The sequence below is a fragment of the Varroa destructor genome, unplaced genomic scaffold (genome assembly GCF_002443255.2).
Source record: "Varroa destructor unplaced genomic scaffold, Vdes_3.0 BEIS01000002.1, whole genome shotgun sequence".
Classification (NCBI taxonomy): domain Eukaryota; kingdom Metazoa; phylum Arthropoda; class Arachnida; order Mesostigmata; family Varroidae; genus Varroa; species Varroa destructor.
The window spans coordinates 32,168,301-32,191,546 of NW_019211455.1; the positions used below are offsets into that span (position 1 = coordinate 32,168,301).

At 40.5% G+C, this 23,246-nt stretch overlaps 1 protein-coding gene and 1 long non-coding RNA gene across 15 annotated transcripts in view; one reads left to right on the forward strand and one right to left on the reverse strand.

The window, feature by feature from the left end:
- Positions 1-23,246, forward strand: part of LOC111243793 (uncharacterized) — a 162,216-nt gene that overhangs the window by 82,224 nt on the left and 56,746 nt on the right. For 7 of the 14 annotated variants that reach the window (XM_022789895.2, XM_086981471.1, XM_086981472.1 and 4 more), the window contains exon 4: positions 8,316-8,734. In XM_022789895.2, coding sequence (XP_022645630.1) covers positions 8,363-8,734 — 372 coding nt within the window. In that variant the 5' untranslated portion in view covers positions 8,316-8,362. Of the gene's footprint in view, positions 1-3,450; positions 4,558-7,733; positions 7,992-8,315; positions 8,735-23,246 lie in introns of those variants that run through there. The other 7 variants (XR_015322162.1, XM_086981468.1, XM_086981469.1 and 4 more) reach the window with 6 other exon arrangements.
- LOC147757677 (uncharacterized) lies at positions 82-22,943 on the reverse strand. The gene is made up of 2 exons (XR_015322168.1): positions 22,390-22,943; positions 82-1,250 (listed from the first exon to the last, which is right to left on the reverse strand). It is a non-coding gene; the product is annotated as an uncharacterized LOC147757677 (long non-coding RNA).

The window sequence follows — 23,246 nt, forward strand, 5'->3', positions numbered from 1 at the left end:
TTAAATGTAATACGAATGAAAATCATTTATATTAGAAGGTTATTTGTTTCTTAAGAAGCGGCTTATAGAATAGGCACACTATTAAATTTAGAGGGAAACATTCAATGTTTCATATATTTATTGTCCAACGCTAAAATAGTGACTTCTGCCGAAGTGCTTAATACTCGATAAAATATGAATTGTGAAAACAATGTTTTTTTTTTTTTTTTTTTGCTGCTAGCGGCTGTAAGCATATGCCTACTTTTCCGGGCTTCTCGCAATGCGTCATGACTCGTAACCGTCTGCTCTATATCGTCTGTTTCGCCCGATGCACCTGATACGTTAGTACCCACATCCGGTTTGGGTCCCTATTGAGAACTTTAATGTCGAGCCCAATTATTTCCTGAAGCTGCAGCGTGATCTGCAGCCATACAACAATTTCTTAAAGTATTATGTGTAATGCGAACCAAATGTCAGAGCAGGCTGCTAACTGGGCCACGGCAGCGAAAATGGGTTCCGAAAAGCAGAAAAACTCCAACGGAATAATTATTTCTAGTAGACCGATTGAAACGACGAGCTAAAATTACTATGGCAGGATTTTGTAGCGAAAATTGTAACGGTATAACAAAATGGTGCTAGAGAATATCTATACTGTTGTTTTATTACAATGTTGTAGGTAGTAGTTGTGTTGCTTTGCATAATAAACCCAGAACCTTACCAAAGTCTTTACCCCTTTTCCGGCTCACAAAAAATACGTGCGCTGAATAGACAACCACGTTAATATTAGTGCGAGACTTGTTTGACATCTGTGGGACTCACTATCTATATTCTGTTCATTTTTTGGCAAATTGAAGATATACTTGACTCTTGAAGAACTATATATAATAATACGTGTACCTAGTTAATACTGCCACCAAACTAGTGCCACCACATAGATGTCAATGACATTTCCTTCCGAGAGGCACGGGCTTGGCCGCTGTTCTTTCCAGATCTCCGCAGTTTCGTCCATAGTTCATGACTCTCTGTAGATGTCACCAATACTTAAGGTTTCGCTACCAGTGACGTTTTGGAAAGCCCTATTGACCGGCTGCAGACGAACGAACTACTCTGTATCAGGGCTTCGCGTCGTGTCTGAGCGTATCCGATGCTGTCTCTAAGGATTTGTTATTTTGTGCCGCCTGACTGCACACTGTTTCATCTGGTACCAGCGGGATGTGCCAAATAATAGCCAACTGAAAGACAAATAACATTCCTGGAACTGTCGTCATGCGCTGCACCAGTAAAAAGAAACAAAAGTAAAATAGGTTAATAGTATCACGTGACGGATTGACGTCCTCCTTTTATCCCTAGCATCGTAGCAGATGACTGTTTCTATGAAATGTATTGCATCTGTGACAATAGGTGAGATCACCTTTTCGTCTGCTCTAGTTTCCGTCCGGCTTTCTTTCGACGGGATCTTTCGATGACTGTGCATTCATCTTTTAGTTGCCATTTTACAGTTTACATTCATATATTTAACGTATTCATCCTCATTTACTAATTTTCTATTCCTTTTTAGATTTTTTTTAATGCATGCGATTATTTCTACTGCGTGAACGAGTGGTTGAAGTTACGTCTTCGCTAGGGCATCAAGGACTTCGCCCTACCGGAAGGTCTAGCCCGACTGAGTCTTGCTTGGATTCATCCGTGGTTTTTTTCAATGGACCAACAAAGCGACAGGGCATGATGAGAACACTTGAATGTTTCACAAGTCACCTTCATATGCACTAGGAGTATTTTGACAACGCTGCCGTTTGTAATTTGCCAGTTGAACTTGGGAATAACTAAAAAACATTGGCCTGTCACAGTTCTATTTCTCAGCACTTTAATGCACGCTGAATTAAACCCAAATTGAATCAGACGGATATACTGTTAAACAATGGTTGCTGAAGTAAACGGATTCCAGTTACTAATATATACATTATAGAGATCCTTTAAATTAAATATGAATAAAAATGTCATTGAATAAATTATCAGGTTCGTGTTGGACAGTCATAGCTAAGAAAGACCGAGGCAGAGTCAAAGGGCACGGACCTGTATGTAAGTTACGCGCCTATGAGGCCGAAGGAATACACTTTACCGCTTCGGCAAGGGTGGAGTCCAGAGAAACCGCACAGTCGAAAGCTGCAGGCTACTCTAGGCCAAAGTCGGCCAGCAAAAAACAAACAGATCAGTTTGCTAAATTTCGAATTAGCCTAATCATGTTTTACATGATTTTAGTTTATTTGTCATGGCTATTCAAAATCCAACAACTCTGTGCGACTTTGTGCGTGTGACACTGCGGGGGCCGCTCTGCATACAATCGAAATCCATAATTTTCATGTCGAGACCCTGTCCGGAGAGACAGGGGGGTATCCGTTGTAATGTTTGATCACGCATTTACCCACCATTATTTTTTTTATTATTTATGGTGCTTTTATTTAATTTAGTGACAGTTGGGCATCTTTTGTTTTGGCCCTGTGAGCCCGGAACGATATGGACACGCTTGTATTCAAGACTGATACACGAAATTTTTCGATAGTCAATGGTGATTTGTATCTATTTGTATAGCTAGCTTTGCTATTCGACCAAACCTTCATTTTGTAGGGGAGACACGTCTGGCGTATCAGTTTGATGAAGCGTCACGGGTGAATAATTAACAGTCACGAAAAACAAATTCAGGATGTCGTGATGATTTTAATGACGAGTGCAGGCAAATAGAACTACTTAAGAATACCATTCGGGTACAATTGATGTGTGCGTACTAGAGATACTGTTATGAGACACGTAGTTGCAGTATTTTGTGTCGGTCTGAATAACACGCCCAAATCAAAATGATGTTCCGCAATCGGCATTATAGTCCACAATAGAGCTAGAATCATTGTGATATAATGGACCATTAAATGGCTGCCTTTTTAGCTTCGGATTAACAATCAAACAGTTAGTTGATTTTGTAGCGGGGAGGATGGTGAAGCTTGTCACGAAGCCGTTAAATACTAGAAAATGATTTAATAATACAAATACAGAAATCACTTTGGGTAGAAGGGCAGCAGAAGTCAAATGACACCTGGAAAAGATATAAGCTTTAGTTCTTTAAAGCAATTGAAAACGAATGCCAAAAATAATTTAATAAAAAAAGACAATAATGATATTAGTTGATGTTAACGTGTAGAACAATATTTTTTATCTAATTTTGACATTTTCTATTAGATGGCGATAGATTAGTTTTTTTTCTACATTTCCTTTATTGCCCGCGGTCCCTATATAGGACCACAATGTTTGCTCGCCGTGGATGGTACGCAAATATCCTCTCTCTTTAATATAGCTTCTTCATCTTGAGTTCGGTTGTAGTTTCCAGATTGCTGACGGCTCTACTCTAGGCGGTCTTGCTCGCGCCGATCTTTCTTCACTGTGCTATATATATCCAATGTGAGTGAACGTATGCGCGCGTCTGTGTGCATTGCATGAACTACTTTTCTCCATTATTTGAATCTTTCCGAACGTCCTACTCTCAGCCTTTTCTTCTGACGTCATCGGCGTCAGCATTTGATGTTTCGCTATACCTCCTTGCCCATATGTTCTCTACCTCAAAAACTCCCTCCGAACGATGGCTAGGTGGTGAGTTCGCGCACGGGTCCTAATAGATACGCCGCTGGAAGACAGCGGTGGCGCAAAGAAAAGCAGAACTCATTCATAAGTAAAAGCAACCAAGTAACGGCTACAATGAAGCAGTAGCTCTCCGCAGGCTGGCGGCAAGCCGAGAAGTAAGTGAGCAGCTGGAGTTACTCGTAACGATAGAGCAACTGCCAACTTCTGCAGTACACTTAAGGTGGAACAAACGAACCGCAAAAGTCACTGTTTAGCTGCTGGCTGCGGTGCGTGTGGACTTTGACTGAGTTACTTTTGATCAGTCGCCAGTTATGACGTGCCTACTGCTTCGAGGCCAAAATAGCCTAACAGCCAGCCTTAAAATGTAGTTAGTAAACAGTCAATGGGACTGAAAACAACGGTTGGCGTGCAATGATATAGCCCTATTTGTGTATAAATTACCAAACATTAGAATACGACAGAAGCTATGAACAGACCGCGGTGCATATACTACTACCATTGGACCATATGATGTGTGCTTCCGAGGGACAATGTTACGATTGCATTATGGAAATGAACGTACTTATACGCTGGACTGAACTTGTTGACCCGTACGAAAGATGACCTTATATAGTGAAAAGCACTGGGAACCAGTAAACGTTTGTGATATGCTCTGAAATGTCTAAACATTAATTTAAGACAAGAACTGCAAGTTCAATGAGTGGTCGTGCGCTGCAAAAAAAATGCAACCGTTCCGTAATAGTGCTTCTAGAGAAAGTACACATAATAGAGTACCAAGTTATTTGCAGATCGTCGTGCCTTGTGACTGCCAAAAATTGGCTTTTTGAATCGGAACGGCGACAGGTATCCTGCTAATCGCGATACGACGTGACTTTGTCTGTTCCAGGTTGGAAGATAATCAGGTGACAGAAGTAATTAGCCTTTTTCAATAAATCAACATGGTGTTTATAGGTATGCTATTAGTTAGAATATATATTGCTCATTGTTTTTAAATCTGTGCACCAAAAACAACCGAACTTGGATAAGCGAGTTCTTTAGTAAATGAATCTTTCGAAAGAGAAAAGCCTTTGCCGATAACCATGGAAACCCCTGGCTTTAATATTGATAGATCTCTGCTATTTTGGTTGGCCCGACCCGATCTCCCTAGATACAGTGGCAAGCTATATTGAGGGATTAGCTTCAACGATTATTTTGGTTTTACCGACCAGAAACCCGCTATTCTATATTGGCGTAACGTCAAGTGTCCGCAAATTAACTTAATTTATTTGGAATTTTCTGTTTTTTTTTTCATTAAACTTAGAAGTTTTCCTTCTAAGTTTGGACAGCTTCACGGAAAACAGCAATCAAAACAGAGTCGTTTAAGAACGGTTGGTCATTGCAAGGAAACTGCTAGGGACTATTTGAAGAAAGGAATTATGCACGGGCTCTCAGATCGCACGTTGCATACTTATCTATTTAAGACACTGTATATGATAAGCAAGCATTTTATCTTCAAACGTCTGTTTCATATAACAATGAGGTAGTAATATATATAGATTATTCAAGTAAGTGGTTGGTTTTACGTTCATTTTCACGTCTGTCCATGCCGATGACCATATTGTTATCGCGAGTAACCAAAAAAGACTTAGAGGAATCCTAAAGATCTTATCATTTTCTGTCCAATCGAAAAACTTGTCTGTTTTTAAACCCACCTAATGATGATTTTCAATAGAAGGAAGGGAACATCAACTAATGCCATGCCAGTTCTTCCATAGCGAACAGTTTTGTACATAGGGAGTAGAGTACATAGGGCTCAGTGCTCATTGTAGCAATTAAGTCAACTGTCCGACTTTGAAACCTAATTGATAAACTGTAGCACCATAAATGTGTCACTCCGTAATGAAAGTGTAAGCCAACTGACTATTTTAGGAAAACAGTTAAAAGAAAAATCTCGTATCTTGAGGAAGATCTCACTTTATATATTCCCAGGGCACGACAGCGTGGAAAATGTTTGTCCTGAATATATTCCTAGTAGTTATTCGTGACGATGACGACGAACTCGAATTAGTTTGTCAATATAACTAACATTTAATACAGCCTAAAATTAGCCGACACATTGGCCAAGTAGCCTTCAAGTCAAGGGACTCTAAAATCCCCTGAAATATGCTCATCTCAGCGAGAAAAGAAAGCATCGCGCTGTGAAAATGTGCCCGTTAACAAACAACGCCAGTAATAATCTTCCGGTGAACACTTCTGATGAGTCGCTGCTCCTTGTATTGCCGTCGATATCTGTTCCGCATAATTTCCGCGTAATCAATTTATGTTCTATACTAAACGTCATTTTGTATTACAGATGGCCTTCGCGCCCTTCCACTACTCATTGTAAAGGGTCATATAACCATCTTTAACCAGTAGGCCCATTTCTTTTCCGATTTAAATTGCGCACGAAACGATACGGCCTTTGAAATTGTCCTTCACAGGCTACATGATCAAACTCTATGAATCCCCTATTTTTAAGAAAAGTTGTCCTCCAAAGTTTCAGACACTTGTTGACGATTTACAACAAATGCTAATGATTCTTTTATGTGAAGTTGGCTCTGAATCCATCCGTGTAAAACAGTCAGTCGTCTTCTGAGAGAGTTGTAAAGAAGCGTATGTATTCTTTAATCTGATTCGCATCTAAGTATTTATAGCGCTAGTCTAGAGGCACTGCAGACACAAATGCGAGTACTGTTTATGGCATTTTTTGGCCCTCCACGATCTTTATTTTACGATTTACCCTGGCGGTATATGCTTTAAATAATCGTTCCAAATATATATCTCATTTGTAATCGCACCTAGTTCGATCTGGCTAAGATAATAAAAATTTATTATGTCCTTATTCGGCAAACAGATTAATTCCGATGCAACACTTGGTACTCGTTGTCATTGTGGGTATGACTCCTTCAACATACACTGTCACATGCAGTGTTTTTTTTGTTTGTATTGAATTTATCATTTTAGCAGTTGAATAGATAAGAATCATATTAGCATTACTTCTGTGCAAATGATATCACTAGAAGGCACCTACGATAAAGTTAGGGCGTCAACTTTCTCGTCGTGTCTTCTCTGCTGAAAGTTGCTAAAACCTACAAGTCGCAGAAAGTGCTATAATCTACTTTTATTTGAGAGTAATATAGGTATAAAGAGCTTGACGGTGAGGCTAGCCGTATACACACGCAGATACCGGAAGCTTGCGAGTTCGCAAACATACCGTACTGGCATTCCTCCGCCTATTTCTCTCGTATAAGACCTCACAACAATGAAGGAATCGGACCACCAATTGATAATAGAAACACCATCCGTCGCTTTTTAAAATAATGAGTAATAATAAGCGCCATCACTACAAAAACGGCACACATATTGCTCCAAGCGTTTATTACAGAACTTTCGCTCAACGTCAGCTAGAAGAGCATATTTTCTATCTGAGGTAATTATACTAGATTGCAGGAGGTCGATACGCTAAATAAAGAAGATACCTAATCTAATAATCTTCTCGATCAGTAAGCCCTGATCAGATCGATAAAATGCTTTAGGAAAATTGAAAAAGATGCCGGCAAGTTGTGGCGGTTAATTTGAAACAATACTAGGTGCTGCGTCTCGGCAACTCACTGTGTTGTCGCTGTTGAACCTTCCTAAATTGATATTAACTCGTATGGAATAACTGTCTCAATGCTAGGTCGGCTAAGTAAGTTATAGATCCCCTAACCACAAAACGCTAGTTATTAATTGAAAACTGAATGTTCTCCTTGTAAACTGACGATAAACCCACCCTTTGTTGATCTGCAGCCTCTGATGCTAGCGTAGAACTGAATCGTTTACGATTTTTTAATAGCTCTTATGTAACCATTATCAAACACGCCAATCCGTGAAGTTAAGTGTCACAAGCAAAAGCGACTTATGTACGGGTGTTTATTCTAGGAACATTATTGAGAAACCACTTCAGCTATATATATAATAAGTTGTATTCTCTTGCAGAGAGCACGGATTAGTTAAGTAACTGGACTATGCACAAAAAAAGACATCTGTCAGCTACGATGCTAGGGCAGTTCTAGATGAAAAGCTCTAGACATTATATAAAAGAAAATTGATTTGTGACAAAATTACAGGGAACGACCCTCTGTTCTACGGTGACTGAGAAAACCTTTCTTCTTATTGTCTCGTTGAAATTGGCCCCACGAGTCTTAAAGGAATTATTACTAAGGCCTTGATCGGCTTGTTACGGAATATACAGATTATTCCGGAAATCGAGATAGATTGTGGACGGATTCGGCCTACAGCAGCCGAACAGGATCAAAATAGAGTAAATAGCAGGTTCGCCCATATAAGACCGTATGTCCTACTATACGGTTCAATGAAAACAAACGGTACGCAATTATGGCTTAGACACTGGATACTACACGGCCAGGAAGCTGTCTTCTCCACTATAGTTTTCCATACTATAGCTTGATTGATAACTTTCTGAGTAGTGAATCGCCGGGCTAATGAAAGTAGTCCAAAATATTACGTATATTACATCTAATAATAACGATTATGAGGCTGTAAGTTTAGCTGTCTGATATATATATATATATATATATATATATATATATATATATATATATATATATATATATCTCTCGCAACTCATGAAGTATCGTTCTAACGGCCGCGTTACGTCGTTTTCTTTGTTGCATTTTCCGCTTCCGCAGCTTCCCGGTGCGATCTAAGCGGTGGTGAGGAAGTAACTGCAGCGGCAATGAAACAGACGGCCTCGATGGAGCGACTCGGGGTGATGATGGCCGGAGGTCTTGTCGCCCCCATGAGCCCTCCACTGGGGGCCGATGAGCCGGCGCAGCTCAACTCAACAACTTCGACAAATATAGCAGCAGGTCTAGTCGGAGGAGCAGCATCAATAGCAACAACCCCCACTACAGTTCACTTTCAGCAGACAACTGTTGCCAGTAGTGGCCACAGCAGTAATAACCAGATGCTACACCTCGGTGGGATCCATACCCCCTCAGCACCTATCGCAACAACGACGCTTTTAGCCCATTCGCAACAACAACATTGCCATCAGTCAAAGCAGAAGCACTATCATCAAGAACTTCATCTCCAGCAGTTGAGTACGGTAAGTGCGTTTCGTGTAATGTAAAACGTTATAGAAGCCGACAACAATAAAGGCCAGTGTTAAACAAAGCGTTCGATAGATACAAAAACGCGAATTGTCTACACAATATGCATATACATAACGTAAACCCTTTAACAAAAATGCGACAGCGGATTTAGGACGTATTGTAAATATTAGGTCATCAAATATCGTCACACGTCGAACGTGGCGGCATCACGCGAGTCGAACGTCAATCAATGAATGCTTCTCGGTGCAATAATCTATTCTTTAACTGATCTATTGATGATTTACGACCAAATACGAAGCTAAATAAACATGGCGACATTTATACTATGATTTTCACCATAGTATTTAATGATAGACAGTAATACCTGGCTGGCCTCAATCGGATGTGACCAGAAATTTCATTTTGCAAAGACTCGATCTTCCCAATAGACGACCAATAATTCCTACTATACGATGCGGATCAAATTCATACATTAAACGAGTAGAGGATGTGGCGATCCTAACTCGGATGCATGGTGAGCTGAAATGTGAGTTAAAAAGAACACCGAGTTTCAGTCTGGAATTGAACTTCAGGCCTCATCGCAGTCAATCTCAGAGTATTCTTTTTGTCTAGCTTCGACGTAAACGTTGGCGTAGCACCAACTTAACTTTTCCAATAAAGTGAAATCCCATACAACTTCTATAATAGAACAGTTTATTCGTTCTATCATTGGTACATTACGTGCGAGTTAATTAGGTTATTTGTAGATGACTTTTCTATCATGGACGCAGGGGGGGGAGCACGCGGCCAAAGAAGATTGTCGTCTAGCAACGTTCTAGTTGCGGATAGGCTGAGTCTGATCATCTGACAGTTCATTGCAAATGTAGGACGCAGCATAGCTGCAGGCTAACTAGTCTTGTTCTCTCCAGGCTCGTGCAGCGGGTTATACCGCAACATCGTCTAGGCCTACAAGTACTGCCTGGACGACAATAGTTTCGTTAGGCAACTTTCCAACAAAGAACGCTTAGGCTAGCACACGCACGTGTAAATTCTACGTGCATAAATTGCGTGCACCGTTTTGCGGCTATAACATGCTTGCATTGCGTCAAGCTTTTGCAACTTTTTCAAGTTGACAGCAATTTTACCAAAAAAAGGATTACTTAATATACGTAGTTGTATTTGGCGTGGTGTCATTCGTACTAAATCCATTCGAGCAGAAGACATGCTATGAAAATAATATGTATTAATTTGGAAAAATTATATTCATTTAGTTACTTTCGTATTAAATAGAAAATAACTTTTTAACAGCTCAAAGAAGACATTCAATATTGAGAAACCTTCTTGCTCACATTCTTCAACGTTTTTGTTCGCGCAAACAAATGTTACCTCGTCCCTTCGAATAACAGACCCACGCGTGCGTTTAAGTCTGATGAGAGCACAAACAGCTCACGCTCTTTCTGCAAAGTGGCCTCCGGAACAGGTTCCTGTAACATGGCTTGCCGAGCTCTCTCGGCTGCGTCATTTCGACTGCTCACACACTGACTTTTAAGAGTCTTTGCCTTCTTGGATTTGCATTATTCCGAAGGCCCCAGAAGCATTGCCTGACTATGACAGGTAAAATACAACGTCTCTATGAGAGGGGATGAACTAAAAGTTGGTCAAGAAAAAGTTATGAGTCTTACGAAAGGCCAAAATCTCAGGGAGGTTGAGCAGAAACTTGATATGCATGCAACCCCCTGAAGTGCACAACCACTAACCTAGACGGTATATTTCTTCTTATATCTGAGGGATGCATGTGTCTTAATCTATGGGTAAAGGGACGATTTACCTTCGACCATGTACGTACACTTCATGCGCAAACAATCAATCCGAATTGGTACGTGCATGTAGTAAATGGTAATTTATGCGATCAAGTTATATGAATTTATCTATACGAAACAAGGTAGAATGTCGATCCTACGGACATTTAAATTTCCATGAAGATCGTTAACTTTAATACCTATAACAAATTTTATAAATATATTAGAGTAGTTTTGTCTAATGTGAGATACTCAGACGAACGCTTATTGTTTGCCTTAGCTGGACATTCACTCTTGTAAGGCCATCCATTGAATCTCACTTTTTGTTCTATCCTGTGACGGACTCTCAGTATCACCCAGCAATCTATTACCAGGAACGGCGTTGAGTGCGTCTGACATGAATGCCTTATCTTTTACGGCAATAAGTATTCCCTGTTCATTGTGGTCGATTAGGACCTGGCCTATAAATTTTACTGCATTGAGTAACTGGGTGCATCGTGTAGATGCTCTCAATTCGATAGTAATACCATATATTTTAAGTAAAAAGGAGACGGACATCGAAGCTGTAGGAGAAATAGAGATAAATCATAGACCTTATGTGATAGTGCCACCTTCAAACATTTCATATAAGACCTATGCAATAATTTTAGGAACAGGGCAGGTTTGAGAGGGGCGAATGAGACAATTATTGGAGTGTTAGAAAACGACTGGATTAGTTAAATAGTACGTTAGCAAGGTAAGTTTTGTCGTCGCATTACAATCGTTGCTAAAAGAACTGAATGACTGTATGTTTTACACTTGTTCTCTAACTTATACAGCGTAGTCTACGTATTATTATACACACTGAACATAAAAATCCTATGCTCTATGTGGAATCAATAGTAATTAAGGTGATTTTATTCCATCTGAAACAGATGGACGTCATAGTAACACTGCATACGCTTACACGTTGCGAGCATTGAAGATCTGATCGATTCAAGAACATAGACAAGACGTATCTCTATCTATGTAGGTCCGATTTAAAGTTACCGAGGTGATCCGCTATACAAAAACGTGCCGTTCGTTACGAATCGCAGATTCTTATTAATAAACTGAACGACGTCTTTGTGATGCCGCAGCCTATATAAAACAATAGCTGTCATTAGTTCTTTCTATCTTTATAGGGAAATCTTAAATAAGCAAGGCACCTTCCACTGCTGGCATACTAGAAGCGCAAATTAAAAACAAAGTTCAAAGAAGCAATAAAATGTGTATATAGAACAACGTATATACAACGACGTTCCTTCTTGGGCTCGCTGTCCTGCTGCTAAGTTGAAGGGCAATGGCAGCTGCAACAGCGTCCTGTTTGCAACTAGTGAGCCGCCGCCGCCATTATTCTAATTGCTACATCCCCCCCGTTTCATTCACATTATGCTAGGCATAGCAAGGCTACTTTACGGCTGTACAAGTCCCTCCGACCAACTAAAGAGGCTGCCACATTCTATTCATTTTAAGGCTAATCGAAAACACCATGTCCTACCAGTTACCCGTCGCATACATATTAAATCACATAAAGAATCAACAGTTAGTCATATAAAAAAAAAGGGTTAAGTAGATAACAAATCTTATAGTACCATTTGAGGATGTCAGACGCCTCAGTATGCCCTCAACAAACTGTACCCGTTTCGGTCGAATTCGTATTGACACTCAATGCCGGTCAAGGTTACCGAGGGTGCACGAGCGAATATATGCTTTAGCATGTCAGTAAACAATACACTGTGCCGTTACTTTAGAGGCATCCGTTTATGTCTGAGGGCGGCAAATGAACGTAGAACAATCATAGCGCACCTAAGGTTTGTGGTAATAGCGATAGCTAATCACGTGGATGGATTAGCCACATGAGTGAACCAGTCGAACAGAAGAATCGCTTCCCGTCGCTCGGGAACAGAACGTAACAATTACTACCGTCAAGTGTGTCTGTATATTCCATGAACAGTTCTGATGGCAGCACAAAATCTCTGCTCGTTGGTTCCACTCAGTGTCTTCTATTCGTTGCAAAACGAAACTAATCCGGATGACATTTACGTTCTGCTCACCCTCGGCTCGCTACGTCTTTTTGGCCTTGGCCCTGTTTGTTGACAAACAGTTGGAAAATTTTAAATGGCCATCGTCTACGCCTGACGAACGTTATGTACTCCAATGGTACTTTACACGCTGTCGCTCACGCACATACAAAATCAGTTTATATATTTCTCTACTCGTATATAAATAGTACTAATGGAAACTTATCGTTTACTTTGGCAACGGTCGTTATCGATTCTTTTTATAGCTTCTATAATCAAAGAATGCCCATTAAAGGATCATTGAACTTAAATCAATAAGCTAGTATCATGATAAAAGAAACCAATAGTCCATTTTATTAACGTAGCATGAACTTCCCATCATCATCATACACAGAAACTCCTCGGCTACTAATTTTGCCCTATTATACGTTCTCTGAAGCTTAAACAACGATCTGTTTATCACCGAGTAAGAAAAAACCCTTTAGTTGATGCCTGTATAGATGTAAATCGATTAATTTAACCAAAACGTCTATAAGCGAATGATGTAATTACTTTCTATTATTTCTTTATCTATTATAGCTGGGTGGTCACCTTTATGTTTTTTGGGTGATGTTTTTTCATTAAGATTGACCATTTTAATGAAAAAAACATCGGATGACAATGAAACCTGCCTGCTTTACTGATTTGATCGCTCTTACGAGTTGGAATATGAGGTTTATTTGCATATCTTCTTTGATCTATTTCTTGACAGAGGTTTTATGCGAAACATTTTCTATTATTACGTATCGCTATTTGATTCAGCATTTTGATTTCGTTATGCGTAGCGGAGGTATGAACCCCTCGCAAGAACCTGGTGCCGCTACCTAAGGTGCCGCTTCACTTGTCTACATCCTAAGCGTCTTCGGCGATAACGCTAATAGCAGTTCTCACATGTTTTTCTGCCTCTCGTCCACTTGTCTCTATTGTACAACCCACGAGAGCAGTTAACCCGGCAAAACTATCTTGTTTGTTGATATGTTCCTCTGATCAATCATAGCAGCTCGTTTCGCTTTGGAAACTCAATCGAACAAATTTTGGCAATCCGCGTTGCGTTGGCGAAATTTTGGTTGTCGTCGAAATTCGAAACAGAATTGCAGCCGTTAGATTTTTTGCCGAAATGGACATTCCGAAGCAGTATGTAATAATTCCAAGATGTCTGCGTTGCCCTACTCGTTAAAGAGGAACCATTTGTAGGCACAGTGTCCTGGTTCATATGATAGAGGCGTGCCCTCTTAAAGGGGTATTATGCTCGACTGAACACGAGACGACAGGATAAATCCCTTCAGCGATACACATAAAGTAATCGAGTAAGTGGACTGTAGCTTTCTCCGTCCGATGTCTAGGCTTGCTGTTGCCTCTTTTCTTTTCGTTTTTGGCTTTCCAAATCGAGGTGACCGCCCTACGAGGAACGTCGGGTGGACTAAGCGCGTTAAGGAAAGGCCAGCGGCTGTGTCAACGCCTAAATTGCAGGGAACGAATACATGTAAAGGCAAAGTAGTGAATAAATCAAACCGATTTAAATGCTAGCATCAAGCGACGTCTTTCACTAAATTACTTAACCAAAATAGAACCACTTGCTGCCATTCGTGTATCGTCACTGCACAGAGCTGAATACACGAGTCAAATGGTCCTCGATATTCAGAATAAGACACACATTGTCAAGCCGTACCTATCGAACCGATTTTCTCGGTACTATGGCTGATCGAGGCTGAGGTCCTCGACCTATGTCCTACTTTAACATGTTTTTATCCTCCGTTCCATTTGCGGTTGCCTATATCAAAGGGGGCGAAGGGAGAAAAGAACGCTAAACGAGGGGGAAGGTGGGAGTAAAAGCAGGCGAGTAGGACATAAGAAGAACTGATGCGACAGGACAGAGCGAAGGACGTGACTAGATAAGTGCGCACTTAGATGGCGACGAATATTTAGGAAACAATGGCGGCGGCAGCTGCTGCTGCTGCTGCTGCTGCAAGAAAAAGGCGTGGGGTAATGCAGAGACTGTGTCATAGTAGAGATGCAAGTCAAACGCTAACTAAGCGTCGTCGTGTCATAGATCTAAAGAGGAAGACTGTGCTCGGCGGTTGAAGCGGTCATTGTGCGACCAAGACACCTTCTTGTGGACGGCTACGGTGCATATTCACGCAATCGACTACGGATGATAGTAGAATAAAAGGGAACAGACAGAGAGACGACCGGCAGTGGTTTATGTCGGGCAGCGTCGCCGCGTTGTTCGTTACTCTCGATACTTCCTTAAATCTGATAGCCAATTTCCACAGTGGGAGTGTCTCGTGGAAATAGCTTCTGGTTTCGTCGGTAGTATTTGGCCCGTGCAGCTTACAGCTTGCTTCTGGTAATGAGTAGTTGATCGCAATGAACTAGTAATACACAAATATACTTAGTTCACAAAAGGCGTATTTTCTCCATTTGACATCTGATGAAAAAGAAAACATGGGGGCTTGCTGTTTGTTTATTGCCACTTAACCCACTTAACTACAGTACGACGTTGAGCATTCCTCGTTCACGCCCAATATTATAGGTAAACTTCTATACTAATTAGTCTGTATAACTAAAGAAAGCAGATACTATGCTAGACTTCTTCATTAGTCATTAATTGCCAACAGACTGAATAGCAGAATCATCCTGATTTGCTGGTCACTTCCGTCATCTGCGCGGTAAATTGTCAACTTGGTCCTGATGAGCGTTTTTCCTTTCGCTGTTTTTAGCGTGACTCGCTGCCAGAGGAGGACCAAATGATCTTACGCATGTAGGATTATAGTGAAAAAGTTAGTCAGCTTGATAGACATTGATATTGCGATTTATACAACTTCAATTCAATTGGGTTGTACTTCTTTCGCCTTATTTCAATGAAAGTTAACCAATTCCTTTTCCCAATTGAACTTCTATTTCTGACCTACCCTGTTGAAAGCGATATAGTATAAAATGTAGGTTAACTGTGGCGTATCCGACGTAGAGTAACGAGCCTTTCTCTCGCCATTATTATCGTATTAACAATCATCCCATGTTTTGCTGAATATTCTATGCAAGCTTAGCGTACATACAACCGGTACATAGATGACACTAAGATTTTTAGTTTTATTTTTGGGAATACTAAAAGCCTGTTTGGCATCTGTATTTGAAGCACCGGTGTTCAATATTTAAACTAGAAATTTTATACCATTTTGATCAAAAGAAATCAAGTTTTAGGGGAAGCATGAAAAAATTAAATTGCCCTAAAATTACCCTTCATCGAATAGAAATCCAAGAAACCGATATTTCATTGAAGTCATTTGTCTTACCTCGGTTTTTATCATACAAAACAATGACAACTTTGACGTTTGCTGTCAAATAATATACGAACGATCATGAATCTGCAATGCAGATTCTTCTCTGCAGCTAACAAGCCCTCAACAAAGCCTTTGCACGGCACATCTTAAATTTCTCTAAATTTTTCTGCATCATTTAGTAACATTTCCTCCTTGGAGACATTTTTAAGGAGTACTCGCCCACATTTTCCTGAGGAGCACGCGACTTGGTTACTTTCTAGGATAATTACGAACAAGCGTAGGGGGCGATTTGGGCAGTTAGGACCATATAATGCCTCCTTTATAATCATAAACTAGCTTGTCTTTTCACCAGAATTGACGCTTCAGATTTTACCGGGGTGCGCAGTGTTAAGTAATAATAGCTTTTATTTATCGGAGTGTGATAGCAAATATCTACGTCCTTACAGGATTCTAGGGAAATATTTTTGGATTGGACCAATAAATGTTTATAATAGATCGTTACAATATAGATCGGAGGTTCTGAATTTAGCTCTATTTAAACCAAGTATCTGACAGGAGACAGGGTTAGAAACAAGAAAGAAGGACTGTATTGAATATTATAAGCACGCTTTGGGTTGTTGTACATTTTGAAGCACACAGACCTACGTTACGTGCCTCTAAATAACAAGGATCTTCTACAAGCACTTGTCGAATGTGTCTGCTTTAGTCACATTAAATATTCGATGTATTTACGCACTCTCTAGATTCCCTATAAATACTTCTCGATGTTTGAATCTTATCAAAGAACGGTTGATCTTTGCCACAGTGTAACTCGCAGTCTGTCACATACTGGTGAAACTAACCATAACACCCTTCTAATACGCTTTATAATTTTTGTGTGGTTTCTTTTGCGCAAGCTCTGTTAACTATCTAACACAGAATTCTCGTTTTTGTAAAGCTGGTCGGGCTAAATAATCTTCATATCTGTATAATACTAAGACAATATCGAGGCTGTTTATGCTGACCAAGATCGTTATCAAAATAATAATAATAATAAATCAAGTTTATATAAGCATTCGTTCGAGTTTAATCCAGACTTCTCTTCAAGACCGTATGCTCTCAAATCCAATTGAAGATCACTGCAGTTGTAGTATCTGCTTGGCTTTCCACATTATTGTATCGTGTGTTCCTTCGTACAGAGATGTCAAAGTTTGTACAGCTAGTTTTATGTTATTGTATAATATGATAGTTTTTTAAACGTACACGACCCTCGGAAGCCTTTACTGTTATCAGCAAAAATATTAATTGCCAGTCGTAATAAAAAAAAGAAGAAGGCATTTTCTGTCTGTACGACTTAGACAACACGTTTGAAAATCAAACTTTTTTCTATCGAGATATAAAGTCAACGCTCGGATACAGAATTCAGTCATCTTCTGAAATAGGCGAAAACGCACTTTTCTTAAATTACGCATTTATAGCGTTCACGTTAGAGTCGGATAAAGCAAAACGCGGAGACAATAACATAAAAACCCTAGTAGAGACTTCTAAAAGTAGAAGTATGTTGCCTATTTTAGCACTAAATAAGTAGAAAGCGTACGATGGTGCAAAGAAACGTAGCGGCGGGAACAAGAGGCACCCAACTAAGCGCGCACGGGTAATTATTTATACATAGTTGAATTGATTAACCTTTCTCTATTAACGTTCAAGCAACTGGTGGTTCAACACCCTATAATATGTGTGTCCTTCAACCAAAAGTACTGACAAAGCCGGCTCAACGAGCTAACGTATACTTGGCTGCGTCAGCGTTGGGCAGCTAACGGGCGACGTTCTGCCCTCAGCTATATCTCGCGCCAGAATCAAACATGCTCGTCGTGTGTTCGTGCTAGCATATATACAGGTGTTCCGACTGATTCGAATCTTAAGGTTTACTTAACAAGGAATCATGGCCTATGCGTCTATAGGTGGGCTTAACTTTGGGCTTTGTGGCTCGATTTGACCTGCTGCTTCCGTTAAGCATTCAGTTGGACGACCGAGGGTACCGCCCGGTCGGTCGGGGCATCGCGAGTGTCTACGACTGCTACGGCCACTTCGTACTATTATTAGCCGATTGTAGGCCCGACTGCCGCCCAAACACCAATCAACACTACGCGAAGAAGCCGCTCAACTCTTATAAATAAAAAATACTGGAAAAAGCGTATTGTAAATAGATGCCTATAACAGAATCATAATCTGATATCGCATCGCCCTCTATCGGTTACTTAATAAAAAATATTACTTAGCTAGCGGGAAAGCGTACTATACATACGCGCGCCTAAACAGTGACAACAGCTAATACATAAGTAGTTCCGTATATCAAAGCATAACATAAAGCCCGGCAAAGGATCATTATATTAACGCCTACACCTAGAAAGGGAAAAGAAAAAATTGTATAAACGATCGTCCAGGATCTAATATAGGTCAACAACTCGAGCGCGACATGTGACAATGATACTCAGTGGCTATGCAAGCTCTCGTAATAGAAGACAAATTAGAGTTTCGTATCCTGGTCATTTCAGTACTTAGGTTAAAGTTCGACTTTTTACGCAGTTACCTGATCTAAACAAAGCCAACAAGGCGTATATTCGAATGCATAGCTTGTCCTCCCTCGCTGGCCTCGATGCTGGCGATTTTTTAGGACGTATGTCCGACTGGACACTGCATCGACTCAATTTCCTCGCATTTTCCTTCCTAGACGACTTTAACAAGTGATAGATCTGTTTCACTCCCGTCAATTACTTCCTTAACTTTCAGGGCCCCTTCACTGTTTCTCCGCATTATTAAAGGTACATCAAACTAAGAAATAAGTACCACTGTTTTCTGTACGAACCAACGTTACAGAAATGATAACTTCTATTTCATGATTAAATATTCAAGACGAGTAAAAAACGGTATTCTCTATGTGTGTGAAGGTGTCACAAATGGTAAGGGTAAGTACGTGAGCTGAAGTTAAATAGATGTCGTTGCTTTTGTTTTAGTACTAAACAAATCGAAAATTTTAGAGAAGAGAAAGTCTAGCTTGGTTCAGGCTAGAAAAAGATACTGTGGCCAATACAGAAGAATCATTTACATTTCTTATATGGAGGAACTTATACATTGATACCTACTTGTCCAGTGTGTACGAATAGGCCACGCATCTGCTATTTCTGCAATTGCAATATAAAGCCGAAATGAATGCCGTATCTCCTTAGTGGATCTTCCAATAACGGTAAACATGAATGGACTTGGGCAACGTTGGTGTTTGTAACAGTGTCTACGATAAAGTTACTATAGTCAAAGTGTCTTTAGTTGCAATAGTAATATTTGGTCAACAAGCGTCCGTCCATGGGTGATAAACAATCATCTCACTAAAAGCTTTCTGATTATGCTAATAGGCACTTTACTTGAGACACGGTGCAGTTATCAGGCTGAGAGGATGGATCTATCCGAATCGTGGCTGAATCTGCTCGTTACTGTTACGTTCGGATAGCGATTCATTATACACTACCCATTAGCTATGGTCGTATGATGGTGGCTTCTCGTTGCGAATCCTTAGAAAACTCTGATCTCGATCGTGTACGTGAAATACATTCAGATAGCTTCTTTGAATCAAATTTACTCATACCATGCGTGATACGCACGCATGAATATGCCTCTGGGCGTGGCTGCCCAGCCTGGCCGATAAGTTATCATTGCCCGTTGAACATCACACGCTAGGGATCCACTTGGGAGCTAATATATTATAGTATCGTGAGGAGCGGCGGTGGCGAAAATGATGAAGAAACATCTTTTTTCGTAGCTCTAGTTTCTTGTACGAGTGCCAATCGGAAACGACTTGGACATGTTGAAACTAAGAGCATACTACCTACTAGAGTAATGTGGCCGGTCGCAGAGAAGTAGCACTGTCGAACCTTAACGTCTTTCCTTTAACTCGTGTTGCTATTGTTACGTTGGCATATCGTAGTATACTAGGAGTAGTCTTACCCTTTTGAGACACCAGTGTGACACACCCTCGTTAGCATCAAGCATTGCGTTAATCGAAGTTTATGTTTAATTTTTGACTTAGCTAATGAATTTTTATAGTAGGAGAACTCGAACGGAGGATAGCTTCGATCTGTCCAACGAGTTTTAGCATAGGTTGAAGGTCTGTTGCCGCCGCAAGCGTTGCTACCAGAAAAAAAATAGCTGTCATTTGCCGTTAGCGCTCGCAGTAACTGCTGAGGCGGATGGCCCGATGAATCGCTCATCTTTCTTTCTGTGGGCTATGTGTTTCGATCACCATTGACTCGTCTGCCGTTGCAGCCGAGTTTCTGCCGTTCGAAAAGTATTCGGTTGACTATGAAACGTTCGTTTGAGCAGTGGTTCAGACGGTACAAGAAAGCCCATATTACCGGATGAGCGATTGGACATGACTGAGAGGATACGGTGAGTATAATCACGTCTGAAGCCATACAGCTTAATGTAAGCAGAACCCAAAACGTCTAACTCCTCTTAATAGAATTCAACCTGAACGTTTATCGATTTGTGGCACAGATATCACATATTACGCAGGCGGCACATTTACAAAATTGCCTTATTGTATTTTTCTTACTTGGACTAACTTTGAACATTGTAAAGCAACGAAGTAATCCTACTTCGTATGTTAGAATCGTGGCCGCTTCTATTTTCCATGATCGTAATGATGACATGTAAATGCTTCTTTCAATATGTAGAAAGAAGTGTACTTCACAATATATCGAACCATTGATGTGGCTTACGCACAAATCGGGTACGTGCGAGGGGTTCTTCTAAAGATGAGTCGGTGTGTATAATAGAAACAAGACCTGGAATCAGTAACCTGAATAGCATATTCCACGAAACCGGATTACGCAAGTAGAGGCCTATAGTTCTTATCTATTATATAATGAAATAAAGGATTCTTTTGTATTGAAGTATCTATACGAATCGTTTCATAGGCAGCCAAATATAATTTTAGGGCAATCAAGCTATGATAGTAATGTTAGCCCAGCACCAGTAACAGATCAGGTAGGGATCCCCTTACAAATCTGGAACTAGGTGTGGATACAAAACGAGGCTAAATTTACTAATTATTTTTTATAAATACATAATTGGAATAAGTCAATATAACTCCTGTCGACTTGTAGAGATGCGTATAGAGAAGTGCAGTTGCGAGAAGCTTCATTCGACTCAGTTGGAGCCTCGGTCGACTCTGGTATACCTACGTAAGACTCAGTCGCCTAGTAAGACCCAGTCGCAATCTAGTATACCTATGTTAACCTGTCACCGAGATTGCCACGCTGAAGACGAACTCTGACATTGTTTTAAATGCCAACCCTAAATAGGCTGGTCGCCAGGCTGTCTGTTAGCATTCAGCTTGTTGGCTTATGGCATGTGGGAAATACGTGCACGTTGGAGATAGAAAGCGTGTCAGCACCCGGCAAGCCAGCGTAGTTGACAGCCTTAGGAATATTTCTTGCTGGTACATCTACTATTGGATACGATAAGGTCTGTAAATAAATCCATCAACTATTCTACGAATGAGGATGTCCTGCGTACTTTGCTTTACTTGAATGAATCAGGCTATATATATATGGCCTTTCTGTTTTGAGGATCAGTATCGCAAAATGAAGAGTAATATAATTTATAGTAGAATATAATTATGCCTGGGTGTTATATGCAATGCTGGTAGAACATAAGGCGCCATACAATGTAGGCCGTTCTCGTTTATCGTCAGAATCAGCGTAACATTAACTGCATAGAAGAACGTACAAGCGAACGATTTAGACTGAAAATAAACTCTTTGTACGATTGAGGTACTATAGACAAGTGGCAAGACACTGGCGGAGTTCGAGCGATTGAATAATAACCGTCTTAGGCTCGACCAAACACGTACGGCTCGTGTTAAGAAACCTAGGTGTGAGCTGAAGATAAAATCACTACGCACAATGGATGTAAGCTTGAACAATTCTGCTGACTAGAAGCACCGCAAATCATTCAACTGGATTTGTAGTGGCTCTCAGCATGTTTAATCCTGTGTAAAAGTAATATAAGAGGTATTAACATTTCAAACCAGTTTGTGAACATACAGCCGCATTGTCCTATGTCTTCTACGACAAAAATTGCCACAGTAAACCAATGGTGGCTTAAATAAAATTTTAGAAAATAATTTACAAAATTCATTTTTCACTTTGCAATGAATAGGATAATAATGTAACGTACTCTACACGAGATTTGAAAGCCTATCAATTTAGAACTCAATTCGGTTAAGTCTTGCCGAGGAAATAGTGAGCTATCGAAGCCACAATCACAGCCTATGTCCAGACCCTGCGGTTTCAGGCTACAGCACTTTTGTCGTTATAGGTAATGCCCTGGACTAAGGCATCGAAGCCTATGACTGAAATTGGGCTAGAAGGGAACAGGCTTATACTGATAAGAAAAATAGAGCATGAAACATTTGGCCTATCGGCTAGGTCTTTACAACATTATAATAACAATAATATGGTCATATACTTACTTCACATTTGTTTTAGCACTCGGAAAATGTTCCGTGTTCAAATAAGCGAGGCAGTAAGGCGAGTGTAAAGCATCAGATCTTCGTATTAGGTACTGGAAATCGTCGGCGTAAACAGGGAGGCATCGTTTTCTTTAAATCTGTATGGTTGAGAACTCACTTATGTCCTAGAAAAAGAAACATCAATTTTTGTTGAAAGTAAGTGAATGCATACCGACTCTTTTGTTCTGATTCTGTTCTGTTTGTTTGATGACAGACGACGACGGATTCGTCGTCGCACAGGTGAGGGCGCGAAGTAAGCTGTTCATACAACGTCGACCGTTTGGGAGCATGGTATAGTCGCTGTATGGGTGCCACGCCCAAATTGGTAGGCTTCAGCTGTTGGTCAATTGTTGTCGATTAATCGCGTCTCGTGAGGAGGGAGCGAACCGAGCTCAGAGTACTTTTATTTTCATAGCGTTTTTCTCTATGGGCTGCAATCGTTCAGGACGAAAGATCGATGTCATAGACCGACTCATGGGCTGGCGAGCAGTGTGACGTACAGGAAATATCGTCATCTGTGATAATATGGTGTCTGCTATCGACATGGCGATGCGGGCGGTGTATTGCCAAATATGCGCTAGCTTGCTTCGTATCGATCTAAATGCAAATAGCGTCAGTATTTAGTCTGCAGTGCTTAGGCAGGATAAAATCAACCTAAACACGTCTGCTTTAAACTCAGATCTTAAGAAACTGTGCTCTATCATTTAGCTAGTTCATAAGCATTGTTTCTGTGTCTTTCGAAAGATCAGCTACACAGATCGTACCGCGAAAGAAATAAACAGAGAAGGACCACAACAAATTCTGGCACGTGAACCAGC